At 37.9% G+C, this 19,808-nt stretch overlaps 4 protein-coding genes across 4 annotated transcripts in view; 2 read left to right on the top strand and 2 right to left on the bottom strand.

The window, feature by feature from the left end:
* Nucleotides 1–1,773: 1,773 nt before the first annotated feature.
* Nucleotides 1,774–2,791, bottom strand: LOC146493399 (lactose-binding lectin l-2-like). The gene is made up of 2 exons (XM_085149123.1): nt 2,704–2,791; nt 1,774–2,365 (listed from the first exon to the last, which is right to left on the bottom strand). Exons 1-2 carry the CDS (start codon nt 2,789–2,791, stop codon nt 1,932–1,934), a joined length of 522 nt encoding a protein of 173 aa, XP_085005249.1. The 3' UTR covers nt 1,774–1,931.
* Nucleotides 2,792–6,170: 3,379 nt separating this feature from the next.
* LOC146493398 (lactose-binding lectin l-2-like) lies at nt 6,171–7,015 on the top strand. Its single transcript, XM_085149466.1, has 2 exons — nt 6,171–6,216; nt 6,582–7,015. Exons 1-2 carry the CDS (start codon nt 6,171–6,173, stop codon nt 7,013–7,015), a joined length of 480 nt encoding a protein of 159 aa, XP_085005592.1.
* Nucleotides 7,016–9,741: 2,726 nt separating this feature from the next.
* LOC146493397 (C-type lectin mannose-binding isoform-like) lies at nt 9,742–11,328 on the top strand. The gene is made up of 2 exons (XM_085148435.1): nt 9,742–10,092; nt 10,431–11,328. Exons 1-2 carry the CDS (start codon nt 10,005–10,007, stop codon nt 10,871–10,873), a joined length of 531 nt encoding a protein of 176 aa, XP_085004561.1. The 5' UTR covers nt 9,742–10,004; the 3' UTR covers nt 10,874–11,328.
* Nucleotides 11,329–13,396: 2,068 nt separating this feature from the next.
* The window catches only part of rapgef5a (Rap guanine nucleotide exchange factor (GEF) 5a), a 48,106-nt gene continuing 41,694 nt past the window's right edge, over nt 13,397–19,808 (bottom strand). Inside the window, exons 22-26 of the mRNA XM_085148434.1 lie at nt 19,718–19,768; nt 19,514–19,601; nt 19,366–19,430; nt 17,459–17,513; nt 13,397–16,918 (exon numbers count right to left, since the gene is read on the bottom strand). Of these exons, the coding sequence (XP_085004560.1) occupies nt 16,800–16,918; nt 17,459–17,513; nt 19,366–19,430; nt 19,514–19,601; nt 19,718–19,768 (378 nt within the window). The 3' untranslated portion in view covers nt 13,397–16,799. The remainder of the gene's footprint in view (nt 16,919–17,458; nt 17,514–19,365; nt 19,431–19,513; nt 19,602–19,717; nt 19,769–19,808) is intronic.

Genomic DNA, 19,808 nt, shown 5'->3' with positions numbered 1-19,808 from the left:
GATGATATAGAAGTTTACAATCCTTTCCAGTAAATGAATACGAAACAATGTGTTATGTAACAAAGAACATGAGAATATGAATGCCCTGATTGTGGCAGACCTGTTTAGAGACAATAAAAATCAAGGCTGTCATCAGTTGTTGTTAGTTAGTTGTAAGATTAATACATATGAAGTTGTAATGTTTTTTTTTCTTCCTTTTGTGACTTTTTTTTAAGTTAGGATATTTAAAGCTTTCTTCTAATCTGAATGTTCATTTATGTTCAATTAAAGTAAAGAATACACTGTAAAAACAATTGATAGAATCTAACCAGTAAATCTGTAACAATTTGCAATGATTTTGTTTAGGTAAATTTTATTACATAGTTTTAGTAAATAGTCCCTTATATTAAAGGCTATGAAATACTAAAACAAATAAGGTGAAGTCCACCCAATACTTCTCAGTACATTACATAACTAATTACTGATAGAAATTGAATCTTTCTAACTTATGTTTGTGAGTAATAATTGTTAATCTACTTAATAATACTGACTGATTTAATTCGTTAACCCTCACTTATTCACGGAAGTTTAGTTTTATCCCAGAACATAGTTTCAGAAACAAGAGGTGATGATTATGTCAATACTTTTAATCAATAATCCATGAGAAGCAAAACTTCCAGCTTACTTAGTTTTTCCAAGTTAAGAAAACTCAAATAAATTGAGTTTATCAGCGTTTTTGCATAAAAAGTTCTTTAGTTAAATATATCTGTATGCCGAACGTTCAGTTTGCTAACTGGTGACTTGTCTGTAGCAGCATTTTAGCTTGGGTTGAAATCAATAATTAGCTAAATGTTAAACAGTAAATTAAAATTACATCAAAAGCATGTAGTCTCACCCTGAAGAGTAAATACAATTTATATCCTGTGCTCTAAACACATTCTTACTACAAACTGGGAAGTATAAATGAAAACAAAGAGTAAGTGTGTCTTTAGAAGTGAGTGATTTCATGCACAGATGATAACTGTGTGCTCCTTTTTATTTTTATGTGCAGCTCTTTATCACAACTCTACAGCAGATCTAACAGAACTCAACTGGAACATTTGGCTCTGAAAAAGTACATTTTAATGCAAACGTTAGAAACATGTGCACTTGGAGTGTTCAGACTTCAAACATCAACATAAATACAAATCCATTATTTATAAAAAGCCAGGTTGGGCCATGAAGCATACACCCGACCCATCCTTCAAATCTGGGGGAAAGGGGGATGCATTTGTTGGCCGCATTTGGAGCAGCCTTCAAATTTGGACAGCCTTTGTCACGTCGCTGTGACGTAATCAGCCTTCAAATGTGGCCTCCAAAGAATGCAGCCCCTGAACTGAGACACAGCCACAGACTAGACAAGGAACAGAGGAAGCATGGGAACCAAAACCTAAGAGCTAGAAGTCACATCCCAAGATAAACTGGGGAGCTCAAAATACAAAACTGAAACCAAAACACTGGTAGTAATAAACCAAGATAAAACTTAAAGATAATAGTAGTAACATTGGGTCACTGACCCAGGACTGTGACAAAAGCAACATCTCTTATTTAGATGTGCTGAACTCTTTCTTTGGTGCTTTCAGGTTAGAGTCACTGTACAAGTAATTTATTGTTAGTTTGACTGTATTTTATTTTAATAAGGCTTTATCAGCAAAACAATTAAAAAACAAGTTTAATATAGATGTTGGGTGTTTCTTTCCTCATTATATTAACATTAGCTGTGAGATTAACACAATGAGTAAATATTCCCTGTGATCCACCATCTGAGCTACCAGTGGATGATTCTGTATTCATGAAAATCAAGGTGAGTGAAATTTAATGACTTTTGCACAGACACACAAAAGACAGGTTACAGTGTGCATTCACATCTTTATTGTAGCATTGTACTAGCAGGAACAGAAGGTTCGGTGCTTCTAAGGACAGGTAATGCGTGTTGCACAAACATATGGTAAATTGGTAGCACACGAGTAGTCATTCCATTTCTTATCTGATACTACATTGGTGTGAACACAGTGTTCATTTCCTCCCTGATTATTAGGTTGTGTTGGACTCCAGTAGACAAAATGCAGTGGACAACCATCGGACCACATCCAGGTGTCTTCTTTATGCTTGTCACTGAGTCCAATCCAGGTGAGTCCCTCTGCGTGGTCAAAGTTCTCGATCAGGTTTTTCACAAAACTCTGTTCCTCTGTATTGCGAATGGACACCAGGTTGGCTTCCTGTGACAAACAGTAGACCTCTGCATCGGCCCAGGTCATGCGGGTGGCGACATATTTGTAGCAGCGGTTGTTGAAGCTCCACCAGAACATGGGACAGTCTCCACGTTGCAGTTTAAATTTCCGTTCACCTGAAAGGAAAACAGAGTTCAGGGCTGGATGAAACTGTTAAGATGTTGAAGAGATTTTTTTTCTCAGAGTCACAGAAACAGAGGTGAAAATGCTCTGCTGGTATTGAAACGAGTAACTGCTTTATTTTATGTGCTGCTGAGAAGCACGGCTGCACAGTTGAAATAATGCCACTGGTCAAATGCATTCAGCAAAAGCTTTTCCCTCATTCACAGTTACAAAGAAGAGGAGCATAAGGTAAACAAATATCCACATAAAATGATCTTTTGCTAACATAATAACCACAAATAAAGGTAAAAGTAAATAAGGGAAAATAAGAGCCAGAAAATGGGACGGTTACCAGGTTGTTGCTTCACTTCATTGTCATCAGAAGGAGACTCGGAAGGATCACCCAGAGCCAGACCAAACAAGAAGAGGAGCAAGATCATGTTGAAGCTTTAAGTCTCACAGTATGATGAGGAGCTGCTGAAGCTTCTTTATGTAGGATGGTTTCTTTTATAGCTACCTGAGTGGGTGTTTTTACTGCTGGTGTGATATCATTGGTCAGATGGACCAAAACTCTCCATTAACATTAAATATAAGCCTGAAAAAATCCAATTCCAAAGAAATTCATAATTGTTTAACTGTTGAACAGTCATTTCCTCTTGACACGTTCAGGAGAACGTGACTCTATATTTTATGTAGATATATATTTATTGCATGGTAAAAAGCCTTATCAAGGCAATGAACAATTAAACAGGTCAGAGCTACGAAAGGAAAAGTAAAACAGATGAGTTAATCTAACATAAAGAGAACAAAGTCCTTCCACACAGAAGGATCCTCGCTTTCATTTTGGCAGGACAAATAAGTAAATAAACTATTAAGACATTAAAATGTGTTTATTAGTAAATGTGTTTGTTTTTTGTTGGCTTGCATATTTTTCATTCTTTTATGTTTATAGTTTGAGCACCCTAGATTATTATGATTTATTTCTTTTCTTTTAAAATTAACTTCTTTGTAACTCGACTGAGGAAAATTTGTTCTCTTTTCTGCTTGCTGTCCTCGGCTTTAGGGCTTCTCCACTACTAATTATTACATTGTCAAACTCAGTTTTGTCCTTATCATGTGATCTGGCCGTTTATCCTATCCATTTTCTCTCACTGTGCTTTAATTAAATATCAACATTATTTTGTCATTATGCTTTTCAGTCCAAAGTAGGCAGGTAATGCACTCTCTCTCTCTCTCACACACACACACACACACACACACACACACACACACACACACACACACACACACACACACACACACACACACACACACAGACAGACAGCTGAGAAAACAGGTAAAACTGATCAGCGAGACAGAAGAAAGTAAAACTAAATAAAACTAAAATATATGTCTCAGGGGTTCTAAAGGGAGACGGATTACTTTGTGGTTGCTAGTTTCATTTACAAGAGATACTAAACAAATGCTTTCATATAGCGCACATGAGCACACTGGCTGCGACTGTCTCACTTGGTCACATGGCAATAATGAAAAATAATCCCAGAACTTAAAACTTGCTGAACTCTGGCACTTTCACGTTTTAGTGTTTTCTCTGTCTGAGCAATTTTCGCTTTATCATGTCATTAAAACATCTTATCAACAAGATGATAATGAAAATGGTACCAGGAAATCAAACTCTGTGAGCGTTTCTGTAAACAAAGATTAAAAAAAACCCAAAAAAACCCTTTCAACTGTTTTTTATAACAGTGCACACACAACACAATGAACTGTGGCAGGCCTGCTTGGGGTCATTAAAATCCAAGACTATATTCACAGGTGTAAAATTTATAGACTTTATGTTGGGATTTTCTTCTTCTTTATTGTTCTTTGTCAGAGCAATTGTCCCTTTATCATGTCATTAAAACATCTTATCAACATAATGATAATCAATATGATACCAGGAAATCAAACTTTTTGAGCGTTTCTGTAAACAAAGATTTAAAAATACCCTCTCAAGTCTATGCTCACTGTTATAAAGAAGAAAATAAAAAGGTGTAAATTTATATACTTTATGTTGGGATTTTCTTATTCTTTTGTGTTGTATCATTTGGGATATTTACAGTCATAACTGGACTGGCCATCGGGCATACCGGGCATTTGCCCTGTGGGCTGATGGATATTTTTTGTTTTTATGGGCCGATGTTTTTTGTTTGTTTGTTTGTTTGTTTGTTTGTTTGTAATGGTATAAACAATGAAAGGATGCTGGCGTAAAAATAACTCCATTGTTTGGTGGTGGCTATATGGCGGAGCTTCCACAGAAGCCAGCAGGTGGATGAGGGAAAGGGGAGGCAGGAGGAGGAGAGACCCAAGGTGGCCGCCGGTCCGAGTGTCAGGTGGACTGAACTTCAGGTAAGAAGTTATGACCTACAGTAATTCACATTAGCTCAAGGACAGTACATAGAGAGTGTCATGGAATTGAGCAGCTGCAATCAGGTGTAAAGTTTGGTGGAGGGAGGATTATGGTGTGGGGTTGTTTTTTAGGAGCTAAGTTTGGCCCCTTAGTTCCAGTGAAAGGAACTTTTAATGCTTCAGCATACCAAGATATTTTAGACAATTTCATGTTTCCAACTTTGTGTGAAGCGTTTGGGAACAGCCTCTTCTTGTTCCAATATGACTTTGCACCACTGCACAAAGAAAGGCCCATAAATGCACTGATGAGCAAATTTGTTGAAGAATTTATTTGGCCTGCACAAACTCCTGACCTCAATCAGACAGAATACCTTTGGGATGAATTAGAGACTGTGAGTCTGGCTTTTATTATATTAAACCCTTTAGCTTAAGAATGGGATGTCATATGTCTAAGACAAGTATATACTTTGGGGTATTTAGTGCATGAATCAATCAATAATGGAAGGTCTTCTTAGAGTCACTAAAGACCTCTGTCTATCCAAACCACTGGGAGGTTTATAAAGGACAAAAATGCACTTCTAAACATCACATCTCACAGTCAGAAATGCAATTAAAAAACTTCTATTATATTTTAGGGCAGGAAGGGAAATACACTGTAAAAATCCCAAATGATACAACATAAAAGAATCAGAAAATCCCAACATAAAGGTTTTTTTTATAACAGTGAGCGTAGACTTTAGAGGGTTTTTTTAATCGTTGTTTACAGAAACACAGAGTTTGATTTCCTGGTATAATTTTTATTATCTTCTTGTTGATAAGATGTTTTAATGACATGATAAAGCGACAATTACTCAGACAAAGAAAACACTAAAACATGAAAGTGCCAGAGTTCAGCAAGTTTTAACTTGTGCAATTATATTTTATTAGTTTTATGTTCTTTGTCTCACTGATCAGTTTTACCTGTTTTCTCAACTGTGTGTGTGTGTGTGTGTGTGTGTGTGTGTGTGTGTGTGTGTGTGTGTGTGTGTGTGTGTGTGTGTGTGTGTGTGTGTCTTACCAGCCTACTTTGGATTCTGGTTCCTTCTGTCTGCTGAGTTTTGTATGTTTTTATAAATCATATCTGATATTTAAAGCACAGTGAGAAAAAATGGATAGGATAAACGGCCGGATCACATGATAAGGGCAAAACTGAGTTTGACAATGTAATAATTAGTAGTGGAGAAGCCCTAAAACCGAGGACAGCAAGCAGAAAAGAGAACAAATTTTCCTCAGTCGAGTTACAAAGAAGTTAATTTTAAAAGAAAATAAATAAATCGTAATAATCTAGGGTGCTCAAACTATAAACATAAAAGAATGAAAAATATACAAGCCAACAAAAAACAAACACGTTTTAATGTCCTAATAGTTTATTTAATTATTTGTCCTGCCAAAATGAAAGAGATGATCCTTCTGTGTGGAGGGACTTTGTTCTCTTTATGTTAGATTAACTCATCTGTTTTACTTTTCCTTTCGTAGCTCTGACCTGTTTAATTGTTCAGAGCCTTGATAAGGCTTTTTACCATGCAATAAATATATATCTACATAAAATAAAGAGTCACAAAGAGTTATGCTCCTCTTCTTTGTAACTGTGAATGAGGGAAAAGCTTTTGCTGAATGCATTTGACCAGTGGCATTATTTCAACTGTGCAGCCGTGCTTCTCTGCTGCGCAGTTACTACAGTTAATAAAGCAGTTACTCAATAGCAGCAGAGCATTTTCACCTCTGTTTCTGTGACTCTGAGAAAAAAAATCTCTTCAACATCTTAACAGTTTCATCCAGCCCTGAACTCTGTTTTCCTTTCAGGTGAACGGAAATTTAAACTGCACCGTGGAGACTGTCCCATGTTCTGGTGGAGCTTCAACGACCGCTGCTACAAATATGTCGCCACCCGCATGACCTGGGCCGATGCAGAGGTCTACTGTTTGTCACAGGGAGCCAACCTGGTGTCCATCCGCAATACAGAGGAACAGAGTTTTGTGAAAAACCTGATCGAGAACTTTGACCATGCAGAGGGACTCACCTGGATTGGACTCAGTGACAACCATAAAGAAGACACCTGGATGTGGTCCGATGGTTGTCCACTGCGTTTTGTCTACTGGAGTCGAGCACAACCAGATAATATGGAAGGAAATGAACACTGTGTTCACACCAATGTAGTATCAGATAAGAAATGGAATGACTACTCGTGTGCTACCAATTTACCATATGTTTGTGCAACACGCATTACCTGTCCTTAGAAGCACTGAACCTTCTGTTCCTGCTAGTAATATGCTACAATAAAGATGTGAATGCACACTGTAACCTGTCTTTTGTGTGTCTGTGCAAAAGTCATTAAATTTCACTCACCTTGATTTTCATGAATACAGAATCATCCACTGGTAGCTCAGATGGTGGATCACAGGGAATATTTACTCATTGTGTTAATCTCACAGCTAATGCTAATATAATGAAGCAGGAGGAAAAAAACATTGAACATCGATGCTAAATTTTCTTTGTCATTGTTTTGGTGATAAAGTCATTTTAAAATAGAATACAATCAAACTAACAATAAAGTATTTATGCGGTGACTCTAACCAGAAAGAATCAAAGAGTTCAGTCTAAATAAGGGATGTGGCTTCTGTCACGGCTGTCCTAAATGAAGGCTGCTCCATATGCAGCCTTTATTTCCCCAGATTTGAAGGATAGGTCGGGTGTATCCTTCGTGGCCCACCATATCCCAGAATTCATAGCGTGGCCCAGCCAATTCCAGTTTCAAACAATGGCGGCTGCTACTTAGTTGTAATATTATATTACTCTTATTACTCTTTCCAAAATGTTATCAATTAAATTAATAACTAATGTAATAATAATAAGTAATAACTAATTGGAGGCCAATTACTGAATTTCCCTTTTGTGTTTTACATTTAAAACAGGAGTATTACACACACAATAAATGCATTTAAAGTACATAATTCGCTCAGAACCAGAGCAGATTTGATTCCATGTTATTTTCTATCTCATGTTTTCACGATTTGTTTACTTTAATTTTCACCTGAGTGAGACAGTTATAGAAAAAAAGATGTATTGAGTGTAACTGAAGGTATAATTATAGGTGTTACGTGTACAAGATGGAAACACCAGCGAAACACGTCTCTCTGCTCACTCTGTTCAAAGCAGAGCAGTTGTGCTTTTGTTACATGCTGAAGCCTATTTATAAATAATGGATTTGTATTAATGTTGATGTTTGAAGTCTGAACACACCAAGTGCACATGTTTCTAACGTTTGCATTAAAATGCACTTTCTCAGAGCCAGATGTTCCAGTTGAGTTCTGTTAGATCTGCTGTAGAGTTGTGATAAAGAGCTGCACATAAAAATAAAAAGGAGCACACAGTTATCATCTGTGCATGAAATTACTCACTTCTAAAGACACACTTACTCTTTGTTGACACTCCCCAGTTTGAAGTAAGAATGTGTTTAGAGCACAGGATGATCAGATTGAGAGGATATAAATTGTATTTACTCTTTAGGGTGAGACTACATGCTTTTGATGTAGAAATTTTAATTTACTGTTTAACATTTAGGTAATTATTGATTTAAATCCAAGCTAAAATGCTGCTACAGACAAGTCACCAGTTAACCGTTCGGCATACAGATATATCCATTCTGGGGGCTGTTGGTGTTTCAAAGCAGAGAAAACAACAAAACCCCTTTGAACGCACCCATATTGGCAAGGTTCGAGTTAAAACATATATATATATATATATATATATATATATATATATATATATATATATATATATATATATATATATATATATATATGCATTGTACATCTATAATTATACCTTCAGTTACACTCAATACATCTTTTTTTCTATGACTGTCTCACTCAGGTGAAAACCCACCATATATAGACAGCATTTCACCATAAAGGCACTGTTCTCAGTCTCTCCTCAGCACAGCAATGTTAAGCAAATATGCAAGTAAAGTCAATTTATTTATTGTTTTTCAAGATACAAATCACAAAGTGCTTCACCTGATATAAAATCAACACAACATAAGTATGCATAGTATACTATGGTAATACTACGGTACATGTGGCCTTAAAGTATACAACAATAAAAATGTAAAAAAAACCAAAAAAAAACTTCACAGTTCAATATGCTGTGAACTTAATGAGTTTAAAGAATAAACTGTGGCATGTGTGAAAGCTTGTGCAAATTTTTACATAAAATCTCAGAATTCTGTAAGTTCCTTAATGTGCCATTTGACAACTATTTAAGACTTGTAGCTAATAAATCTCATGGCCTCTGCCAGCTAGAATTACATCTTTTGCTTTTGCTTTCTGTGGAGTTATGTGTGCAAGTCCAAATACTATTCATCCTTATCTGATGAAATAAGATAATTTCATCAGATAAGTCGAGGTGGTTATCTGTAAATACCAGGACTTTGTTCTTGGTCTATTTTTATGTTTTGTTTTTTAGTTTGTGATAGAATGCTTTAATTGTATCATGAAAGTTCTAGTAACTTTAGCATTTATTTTTGATGGTCAGGGTGAGCAGCTAGGGAAATGTCCGGGATATGAAAATGTGTGTGTGTGTGTGTGTGTGTGTGTGTGTGTGTGTGTGTGTGTGTGTGTGTGTGTGTGTGTGTGTGTGTGTGTTGCCCTCACCGTTGTCAGTGTCTGCATTTGGGTCCTCATGTTGTAATTCTTCATAGAGACTGAAAAGCATAATGACATAATAGTGCTGACATTTAAACCAAAGTGAGAAAAAGCACATTTATTAATAGATATGTCTTAATAGTTTGTTATTTTCTTATTTACTTTAAATTGTCCTGCCAAAATGAAAGAGATGATCCTTCTGTGTGGAGGGACTTTGTTCTCTTTATGTTAGATTAACTCATCTGTTTTACGTTTCCTTTCGTAGCTCTGACTTGTTTAATTGTTCATTGCCTTGATAAGGCTTTTTACCATGCAATAAATATATATCTACATAAAATATAGAGTCACATTCTCCTGAATGTGTCAAGAGGAAATGACTGTTCAACAGTTAAACAATTATGAATTTCTTTGGAATTGGATTTTTTCAGGCTTATATTTAATGTTAATGGAGAGTTTTGGTCCATCTGACCAATGATATCACACCAGCAGTAAAAACACCCACTCAGGCAGCTATAAAAGAAACCATCCTACATAAAGAAGCTTCAGCAGCTCCTCATCATACTGTGAGACTTAAAGCTTCAACATGATCTTGCTCCTCTTCTTGTTTGGTCTGGCTCTGGGTGCTCCTTCCGAGTCTCCTTCTGATGACAATGAAGTGAAGCAACAACCTGGTAACCGTCCCATTTTCTGGCTCTTATTTTCCCTTATTTACTTTTACCTTTATTTGTGGTTATTATGTTAGCAAAAGATCATTTTATGTGGATATTTGTTTACCTTATGCTCCTCTTCTTTGTAACTGTGAATGAGGGAAAAGCTTTTGCTGAATGCATTTGACCAGTGGCATTATTTCAACTGTGCAGCCGTGCTTCTCAGCAGCACATAAAATAAAGCAGTTACTCGTTTCAATACCAGCAGAGCATTTTCACCTCTGTTTCTGTGACTCTGAGAAAAAAAATCTCTTCAACATCTTAACAGTTTCATCCAGCCCTGAACTCTGTTTTCCTTTCAGGTGAACGGAAATTTAAACTGCAACGTGGAGACTGTCCCATGTTCTGGTGGAGCTTCAACGACCGCTGCTACAAATATGTCTCCACCCGCATGACCTGGGCCGATGCAGAGGTCTACTGTTTGTCACAGGGAGCCAACCTGGTGTCCATCCGCAATACAGAGGAACAGAGTTTTGTGAAAAACCTGATCGAGAACTTTGACCACGCAGAGGGACTCACCTGGATTGGACTCAGTGACAAGCATAAAGAAGGCACCTGGATGTGGTCCGATGGTTGTCCACTGCATTTTGTCTACTGGAGTCGAGCACAACCAGATAATGAGGGAGGAAATGAACACTGTGTTCACACCAATGTAGTATCAGATAAGAAATGGAATGACTACACGTGTGCTACCAATTTACCATATGTTTGTGCAACACGCATTACCTGTCCTCAGAAGCACTGAACCTTCTGTTCCTGCTAGTACAATGCTACAATAAAGATGTGAATGCACACTGTAACCTGTCTTTTGTGTATCTGTGCAAAAGTCATTAAATTTCACTCACCTTGATTTTCATGAATACAGAATCATCCACTGGTAGCTCAGATGGTGGATCAAAGGGAATATTTACTGTGAATATTGTGTTAATCTCACAGCCAGTGTTGGGGACTAACGGAATACATGTACCGTCGTTACACATTTAAAATACAAAATATGAGTAACTGTATTCCGCTACAGTTACTGTTTATATGGGTTGGTATTCAGAATACAGTTACTTTGTTGAAACAAATGGATTACATAGCGGTGTTTTCGTGTTTCATATGTTAGGCTATGCCCTCTCTATTTTTGGTAATTGCACGCTGGTGTAAAACGAGACAAAACACACATTAAGAGGCAGTAATACCTGTGTCTCTATCTAACGGTCCACGTCATCCCTATTTGCGGCCCATATAATGACGTAAAGAAGTGTTTTAAAAAATTATTCAAAAAATTATTTAATAAGAAGGCAACAGGCAGAGTGCTACAGGCATCGCCCTAAAGAATGTAGCCTCATGGGCAGTGTAGTCCGTGCTGCAGGGAGAATGGACTGCCATACCTGTTATGTGTCTGTGAGTGAGGGAGGGAGAAAAAGGAGAGTTGAAAAGTACAAGTTGTCGCCGACCAGAAGCGGGAGCTGGAAGCATGTAAATATAATAATAACCACTGCAGCCAAAAAGAGTGTCTGACGAGCCCAGTTGTAAGTAAGCTATTAAGACTCGACTGTACACTGTGTTTGTGTTTTTCTCCCAAACAATAAGTTCTGTTGGAGCAGCCGTTCAACTCCTCTCTCTGTCTCTCGCAAGCAAAGTTGACCCAGACAACAAAGTAAAGCTAGTTTTCAGCTACGAGCCCAACACAGAACCCACCGTATTAGCCAGAAGTCCCTTTACTACGGTTCGGAGCCGCGGACCTGTTTTATATACGTGCAGAATAGTTTTTTTTTTACAAGATCGCTGCAAAAAGTGCAGCCTTACCTAATGTCCACCCTACTGTTACTCATTTTATATTAAGATTTAAAAATCTAGTTGGTATTGGTATGGCGAGTAGCCTTCAGTAATAGTAATAAATCACACAGCAATAGTACATTCATGTCGTTGTAAAAAGCATGATAATATATTATATTATCATGCTTTACATAAGCCCAGGAGTACTTATACATAAGCCCAGGAGTTAGATAACATCAGAATGTCAGGATGTTTAATATGAAATGTCTTAATGGGTTCAGGAGGACTCACAATATTGAACAATATTTAACATGCAATGTAAATCACAATATAAATGTAAATAAATGTAATGCAAATCGTGCATCTGATATTTATTCCTAACAATAAGAACAGTGAGAGGAGGCAGCGAGAGGGCCGAGGTGGCTTTCAGCTGGAGCAGAGAGGAGAAAGCTGCACACACCTGCACATGATCTAATGGAAGGAGCTACATGTGTAAACAAAAAATAAACAAATAAACAAAAGTAAACATCTGATCATGGATCATGACATCATAACAACATGAATCTTTACTGAGCAGTCTTAATGTGCATTACCCAGTTTATACAGTCATAATTAGTAAATTGTATCAGACATATCTTTTTCTTTTAAATTCCTAACGACGATGTGCGAGTTGCACATACAAAAGAAAGGTTTTTTTGGACACTCGAGGTCATTCCATATTACATCTGGGCCAAAGTTTATGTGTGCACAGGTCTCCTTTCCTTGACCCCATAATTCAAAGCTGACTTGAGATCCATCAGACCAAATCCATCTGCCTTCTTTGTGAATGTCACTGAGTCCAATCCAAGTGAAGATATTTTCACCACTTAAGGTCTTACACAAGGTTTAGATAAAAATTATGTTCCTCCAGACTGGATGGACACAAGGTTGGTTCCCTCTGACACACAGTGCAGCTCTGCATCAGCCCAGGTCATAGTTACAGCATTGTGCATGTAGCAGCTGTAGATGTACCAGGAGTTGGGGACAGTTACCACAAAATAAATGTACTTCTTGTTCATATGAAGTCGATACAGCACCCAGAACCAGCAAGAAGACAAGGTCATCGTGTTAGGGCTTTAATCCGTCACTTTTGATAAAGTGTGTTGCTGGAATTTAAAAGGTGGATGTTACCAAGAATCCTACAGAGAAATGTGACTGGATGCTTTCTTTTATGGACTCCATAGAGGGTGAGTGCAATGTTAGTCAAATATCACTGGCCAAAAGCAAATAAAAAACCCAAACAAAAACAAAACTTCATTTGGGCGTAACTGTACAGGATTTGAATATAAGCCAGAAAAGACCTTCCCTTCTCCATTTTCAGTCAGATTTTGACATAATCAAACATACTTCAGAGATTACACTGAACCGAGTCTGATATGACTGTCGTCACATCAGCCACCACATTCACTCGTCCACATCTACATAGTATCCAAACATTGGCCAACAAAAAGACAAACACCTGGAGATATGTCACATAAAACCTATAATTTATTCATTTTCAGTAAAATCTTCACATAGTAAAACGCAGCTTTAGAAAAGACGTGACTTCAGCCGTCTGAAGGTCGAGGGGAGACAAAGGGAGACGTATTGCTTTGTGGTTGACTTTCTTTTTTTTCCCCATTTACAACAGATAAATAACATACCAAACATAGGCATATATTTACACATCAACAATATTACAATAGTACAAAGCCTTCAACATGTCCTTTCTTGCATTGTGAACATTGTGGTTTTGTTTTGTTTTTTTCGTCATGCAAACAGGTTTTAAACAACACTGTTCTAAAAAAAAAAAGAAGTAACTTTAGACACTCATAACAGTGGCCGAGTAACACTACATAGAGTCTCTGTTGGTCTCCTCCCTATTACAGTTTTTACTGCTAACAAAAAAAAGCAACAACAACAAAAAAAATCTGATCTCTGATCTGGTCCTCTGCTGCCCTCATGTGGCCACAGAACGTGACAGCAAGTCCTTTTACTTTCCCTCTTTTGCAGTTTCAAAACACAAACATCTTCTGCACTGTTAAAGTTCCTGACATGGCACAAAAAACAGAGACATTTTTTTCCACCTATGAAATACATAAATAAACAATATATTACAATAAATAACTTCTGCTCTCTGAACACAACGAGCAGAGGTGTGTGTGCATGTGCGCTTTGTTTACAGGTTAATAGTAAAAATGACTACCACGAGGCCTTCATGTGACACTGAATTTAAACAGATCATGGCTCTCATTTATCACCTCTAGCCAGGCAAAGAATCACCAGCTTGCTTTCCCCCCAACCAAAAAAGGAATCTTTAAAAATTTGAAGAGAAAAAAATAAAGCCAAACAAATTAAAGTAATAAGAAGGTTAAATTTGTTTAGTGCAGCAACGTGCAGCAAATGATGGCAAACATCAGATGGATACAGATGAATGCTCAATCCGACTTTTAACAAATTCTGAACAGTTTTCTTTCTTTAAAGCACGACTGGACTCGAGGATTTTACACGACTCCAATACTCTTGAGATAAATACAAAGCAATGAAATGCAGACTAAAGCTGTGTCTGCAAAACATTCAGTGACAACAAAAGGGTTAGAGTGTATATTTCAAAGAATCTTTAAGTGAGAAGCAGCTTATAACACAAGAACTATGTTTAAAGTGACTCTTCACCTTCACATCCTTGAGTTCTTTCTTGTAAAGAACCAACGATGCTTTTGGCACTAAAACAGTGTCAAGAATTTTAAGAAAGTTCTGATCTAGAGGGGAAAAAACAGCTCTTTGCTGTGAAAGTGTTTAAATGATGATGGTGGACACTTGTGGCAACATTTCTATTGTATTGCACTTCATCCTAATGTCTTACCTTAGAAGAATCAAAAACAATGCAACACACGTGTGGCAATGTGGAAGAAAACTTCTGGATGTTTCCTCCCACTCAGCAGAAATGTATTGCTGACATAACAGGCAAGGCATGAACAGATATCGGGCACAAAATAATGAAAATACTAGTATGTTTTTTTCCTTAATCTCTATTTCTCATCATCTGTCATTACTCCTCTGTGATTCATCCAGTAGTCAATTTCTTTCGCAGAGTGATAGTTTGTGTAACAAGACGACAGATTCTACACAATGGAAATATTAAATAAGGGTTTTTCACGTCTTATGGCTTCATCAACAAGACAACAACATAACATGGGAACTAATTGGATTCAAAGTAGATTTCTTTAAGAGAACCACAATTAAAAGGTTGAACAATCTATAGAAGAACCTAAATTAAATATCCCATCCATGCACGTGTTATTATAGAGGAATTCTCTGTAATTGTGCTTCCATTATTCATTCTCTCCCTCTGTTATCTTTCAAAGAGTTTACATGAGACCACTTCTGCATGAAGTGATATTTTTAGTCAGTAGGAATTAATCGAAATCTCCTCTTAACTCTTATTGAACCCTTAATGATGACCTCTGACACCTCAGCATATATCAACAAAGATGTGGTTTTATGACCATTGGACTAGTTTCTGGGTTTTTCTAAAGGTAGGCAGAGACCGTCCTCACTAACATCTGAGGCACACTCAGTCATTTTGTTCTATAAGTGGACCTGAAATACGACAGAAACCACTCAGGTTAGAAAAAGCGCTTCAAGGGGTAAAGAATTAAACCACAATTCTGTGGCACAAAGCTATTATTTATGTCTTGAGTTGGAATACTTTGACTTTGTCTGTCTAACACAATAAAACACAACAACAAACATAAAAAAGAGAACATAGCTCTGTGCTGGGGCCTTGTTTCAACAGAAGCCCGATACAATCTCACACACACAACCTGAACTCAGTCATGATGAAGTCAAACAGCATCTCAGTGAGAACTAAGACGTCAGATTTTCCTTATTCCAGGAAATAAAACTCTGTGACAAAAAGACACGGATTCCCAAACAGACCAAGAGCCTCACAGAACAATCTGTGCTGCAAGACTCCACGTGAGTTTTGGCACTGAAAAATGTGTAGGTCCATATACACAATGCAGTGTTATCAGTAACTGTTCACACAAAAACACCATAGAGAAGAGTGCGCGAAGGGTGTCGGCATTAAAAGTCAAACAGGAGTTGGACAAAAAAAAAACTTCAGCTTGTCCAGTGTTTCCTTCACTGTTAACGATGCACCTTGACTCACAGACTGTACAGATCAAAGAGAAAGTCTGAGTGAGTATCGCTGTGTAAAGTGTGCTGCCTCATCACAGTAACAAGAAAAAAGCTGCACACCATCAACTAAATAACTACAGCATGTGCAGACTTAATGTATCACAAGTCAAAGATGTTCCATGTAGATAAAATCAGACTAGAGCACCCACAGTAGAGATTGTGGCCACAGGTCCTTCACTCCTCTACAGGTGATTTTGTGTTTGTAGCTGAGCTGAAATGTAACAAGGAGGCTATCGACTCCTTACTGACCCCTCAGGGGGCACGATGACGTGACGGCAAAAAAAATAAAGTTTAAAAATTCCACCTGCTGAACAGGCTAATAAATAACAAAAGATCGATCACAAGAACAAAACGATGACATACTCAGTCCAATAGATACTGTACAAACTAATTACAGCCTCCTCTGCTCTCTGTCTCCGTTTGGCAAATCTCCACTTCGCTGCGCAGATTCGGTTCTTGTAGAAAGTTCACAGGTCGTGCGCAGTTTATGAATCCTTTCTTGGGATGTGTTTGGCTTTTACCAGAGCACACCTTGTTGTCCGTTTGGCACCACTGCTGGTAGCATAATTTGTTGTCGGCGTGTGACATTGTTGTGTACAGAGCGTCCTCTACGTCACACAGCAGCATTTCCACCATTGTGTCTCTGTGAGTGTGTGTGTGTGTGTGTGCGTGCGTGCGTGCGTCTCTGTTTAAGCGCGGGGCTCCAGTTTGTGTGAAAGTTCAAAAAGCGTCTGCTGATTGTCGATAATGTGCAGGTAGTGAACGCTCGCCCTCACCTCCGCACTGTCGACCCCAATTACCTCGTTGCCTAAAAGACAAACGCACACACATCAATGGATTCAACACAACATACACACACAGTTACTACAAACAGACTGTATTACAGCCTTGGAAAGAAATAAAAGACTGTCTGGAAATGGTTGCTTGGAAACTGGAAGAAACTGACTCAGGTAAAAATACAGTACACTAACTCAGCTGCAGATGGCGACAGATTCTTCTCAAAGATTTGAAAACAGCATAAACAACAGCTTCGAGCAGAAAAAACAACTATCTTTTAATATTTTTTTTACTTTTTGATGTCATGGCATTAAAGATAGACACAAACTTCTAATGTGTAGTACATACATATAAGTGACAGCTCCTATGTGGATTATAAACTACTGGAAGTATATGATTTGTTTACACTGTGAAAAATATATACCATATACTTAATAAGCACCTAAACTTCAGCAACCTGCATGTTTGATATGTTTTACATTGGATGTCCTTCCTAACTACACTATAGAGTGATCAGAAGCGAGACTTTGAACCTAAAGATTCAGCTCAGTAAAAAAATGACATAACCCACCTGGCTGGTCACTTTGGCAGTGGCGAATCATTCTCACTGTGTCTGCAATCATATGCTGTTGGTTTAAGAGAACACATGTTGCGTTAGGGCAGACGTTCCCAAAGTGTGGGGCCCGCCCCCTAGGGGGGGCGCAGAGCCATTGCAGGGGGGGCGCGGCATGAAAAGGGAAAAAACAAAAAACAAAAACAACGCAAAGCAGGAGATGAAGCATCGCTGAATATGTTTCCAAACCAACTTCATTCTAAGCCAAAGACTAGAAAATATGGTGAAGCATATCTTCCCTTTGATTTCACCTGCACAAGTGCCGAGGTAGGTCTCCCTGCAGGATTGGTTTTCCCTTTGTCGGGAGCAGCGCTGGGCTGTTTAAATCACGGACAAACAGTATCCCACATTCTTGATTTGTAGTTCACAAACACTTGTTGTAATGACTAACTACTCCTGACATGTTGGAGATGTTAGCTCTTTATACAGTAAAGTTACAGTGGGATACAAATAATATCAGGCTGATCCTGCCACGATTTGTTCCCCCGGTTCAAATCACGGACAAACAGCATCCAACAGTTGTTTATGTTTTTGAACCCATTTTGCAGAGGGATTTTTTGAAAAATGTATTGATAGCAATGTTGAATATTATTACACAGGAAAAAAAAACAACTACATGTAAAATAATTACACCGTGATGCCTCTGCCTTTCTAAATGGAGGGACAGTAACTGCGTGTATATGTAAGCGTGTAAAACCTGCAGATAGTCAGATTAACAGTATTTCGTCTCTATCTGCCATTCTGCAATTCATCTCATGTAAACAATAACGTGGCGCACAGCGTGACGTGAAAAAGGCACATACCTTTGACGTTGCATGACGAACTCTATATTCCTCGTCCACACATAAACGCAAAAAAGGAGTTTTAAAAAATCTCCATTCTCGGTGATTCGAAACGCCGTTTACGTGTGGACGAAACAGCTGCGTTTTCAAAAATACCCGTGTAGGTGCCGACGTAGCATAAAAGACTTTATTAGTTTATTTTCTTGCTACCTGCAGATTACTTGTATTTGCTTAATTGTTTACTAAATGTTTGAGGTGTGAAATAAACCGCAATGGAGCAAAATATGGGTGTGTGTGGTTGGAGGATGTGTTCTTGCGTGCGTGCGCGCGCGCGCGAGGGGGGGCGCGAACATTTTTCTTGTAAAACAAGGGGGGCCCAGCAAAAAAAGTTTGGGAACCACTGCGTTAGGGTGACATTAAACTGTAAAGATCACATTTGTTCTGGTGGACTGTAAACATCAATAGTTTTTCTTTTGTCCAAAACATCCATCTTTTTACAAACCAAACACATTTAACAGGCCAGCGTTTTACTTTTGGTGATGGTGGTTTCACCACTCAGCATGTACTCTGGAAATACAAAGCATCTACTGTCATCAGTCAACTTGACAACAAATAGTAGATGGTGCCTTCATCAGATGTATGATGTATTCACCACAGATGCAACTTGGTATTGTTATAATATATTGCAGAATACTGACAAAACAAAAACTACAAAGCACAACAGTCCCTGCTTTTTTAAGGACCCTGAGCACAAAGTGAATTTCCCATTTGTTTTCTCCACTGACATTTCAGAAAATGTCGTCTGAGCTCTTAGTAAGTCTGCTTTGAATGATTACAACATTATAGCTCATAATCAAAACCCCATGAAAAATATAAATGTGATTTTTACTTCCAAAATCTCACTGTTGCACTCTTTCATTGTCACAATACAAATATCCAAGTATCGTGACCTTGTTATCGCCTACACTGCAAAGCTTAAGTCTGCAGAATAAATCTAGAGAAGCTGAAAGGAAAAAATACTTAAATGTCACATGGAAATGGTTTGAGGCACTGAAAGACATTAAAGAAATGACTCAAACTCACCAACTTCTCAAAGTTGACCAAGTTGTCATGGAAGGTCTTATTTCCCTCGTGGATAAAAGTGATATCTAAAAGCAGGAGACAGGCTTATTAGGGATTCATTCAGTGTTTCTGTGTATGTGTGCGTGTGTGTAGGATTTAGAGTAGATACCTTTTAAGAGAAGAGGCATGAAAGGGATCTTAGGAGGTTTCATCCTCTTGAAGGCTTCTCTGTAGGCTTTGTGGTTTAGAGATGGATCCTGGAAAAAGAGATGGAGGAAAACAGAAAGCAGAGTAAAGAGAAGGAGGAAGCATTTAAAGGAATAGCACATTTTCATCTCTGCGTGTTTCTCTATCTCTGTCCACCAGGTCTCACCGTGATGAGTTCCAGCTCTGAGAAGAGCTTCTTGAACTTCCCCGGACATTTCTGAAAAGGAAAGCGTTTGCTCAGAGCTGGACTTGAAAAT

Source organism: Neolamprologus multifasciatus, chromosome 22 (genome assembly GCF_963576455.1).
Source record: "Neolamprologus multifasciatus chromosome 22, fNeoMul1.2, whole genome shotgun sequence".
In the NCBI taxonomy this organism is placed as follows: Eukaryota; Metazoa; Chordata; class Actinopteri; order Cichliformes; family Cichlidae; genus Neolamprologus; species Neolamprologus multifasciatus.
Note: the sequence above shows the minus strand (reverse complement) of the source record. Positions and strands in the feature narration are given on the sequence as shown.

Coding starts and splice junctions, on each gene's coding strand:
- LOC146493398 (XM_085149466.1), top strand. CDS start 6,171: ATGAAAGAGATGATCCTTCTGTGTGGAGGGACTTTGTTCTCTTTAT. Junction 6,217..6,581: donor AGGGACTTTGTTCTCTTTAT/GTTAGATTAACT, acceptor TTTTCCTTTCAG/GTGAACGGAAATTTAAACTG.
- LOC146493397 (XM_085148435.1), top strand. CDS start 10,005: ATGATCTTGCTCCTCTTCTTGTTTGGTCTGGCTCTGGGTGCTCCTTCC. Junction 10,093..10,430: donor TGAAGTGAAGCAACAACCTG/GTAACCGTCCCA, acceptor TTTTCCTTTCAG/GTGAACGGAAATTTAAACTG.
- LOC146493399 (XM_085149123.1), bottom strand. CDS start 2,791: ATGATCTTGCTCCTCTTCTTGTTTGGTCTGGCTCTGGGTGATCCTTCC. Junction 2,366..2,703: donor TGAAGTGAAGCAACAACCTG/GTAACCGTCCCA, acceptor TTTTCCTTTCAG/GTGAACGGAAATTTAAACTG.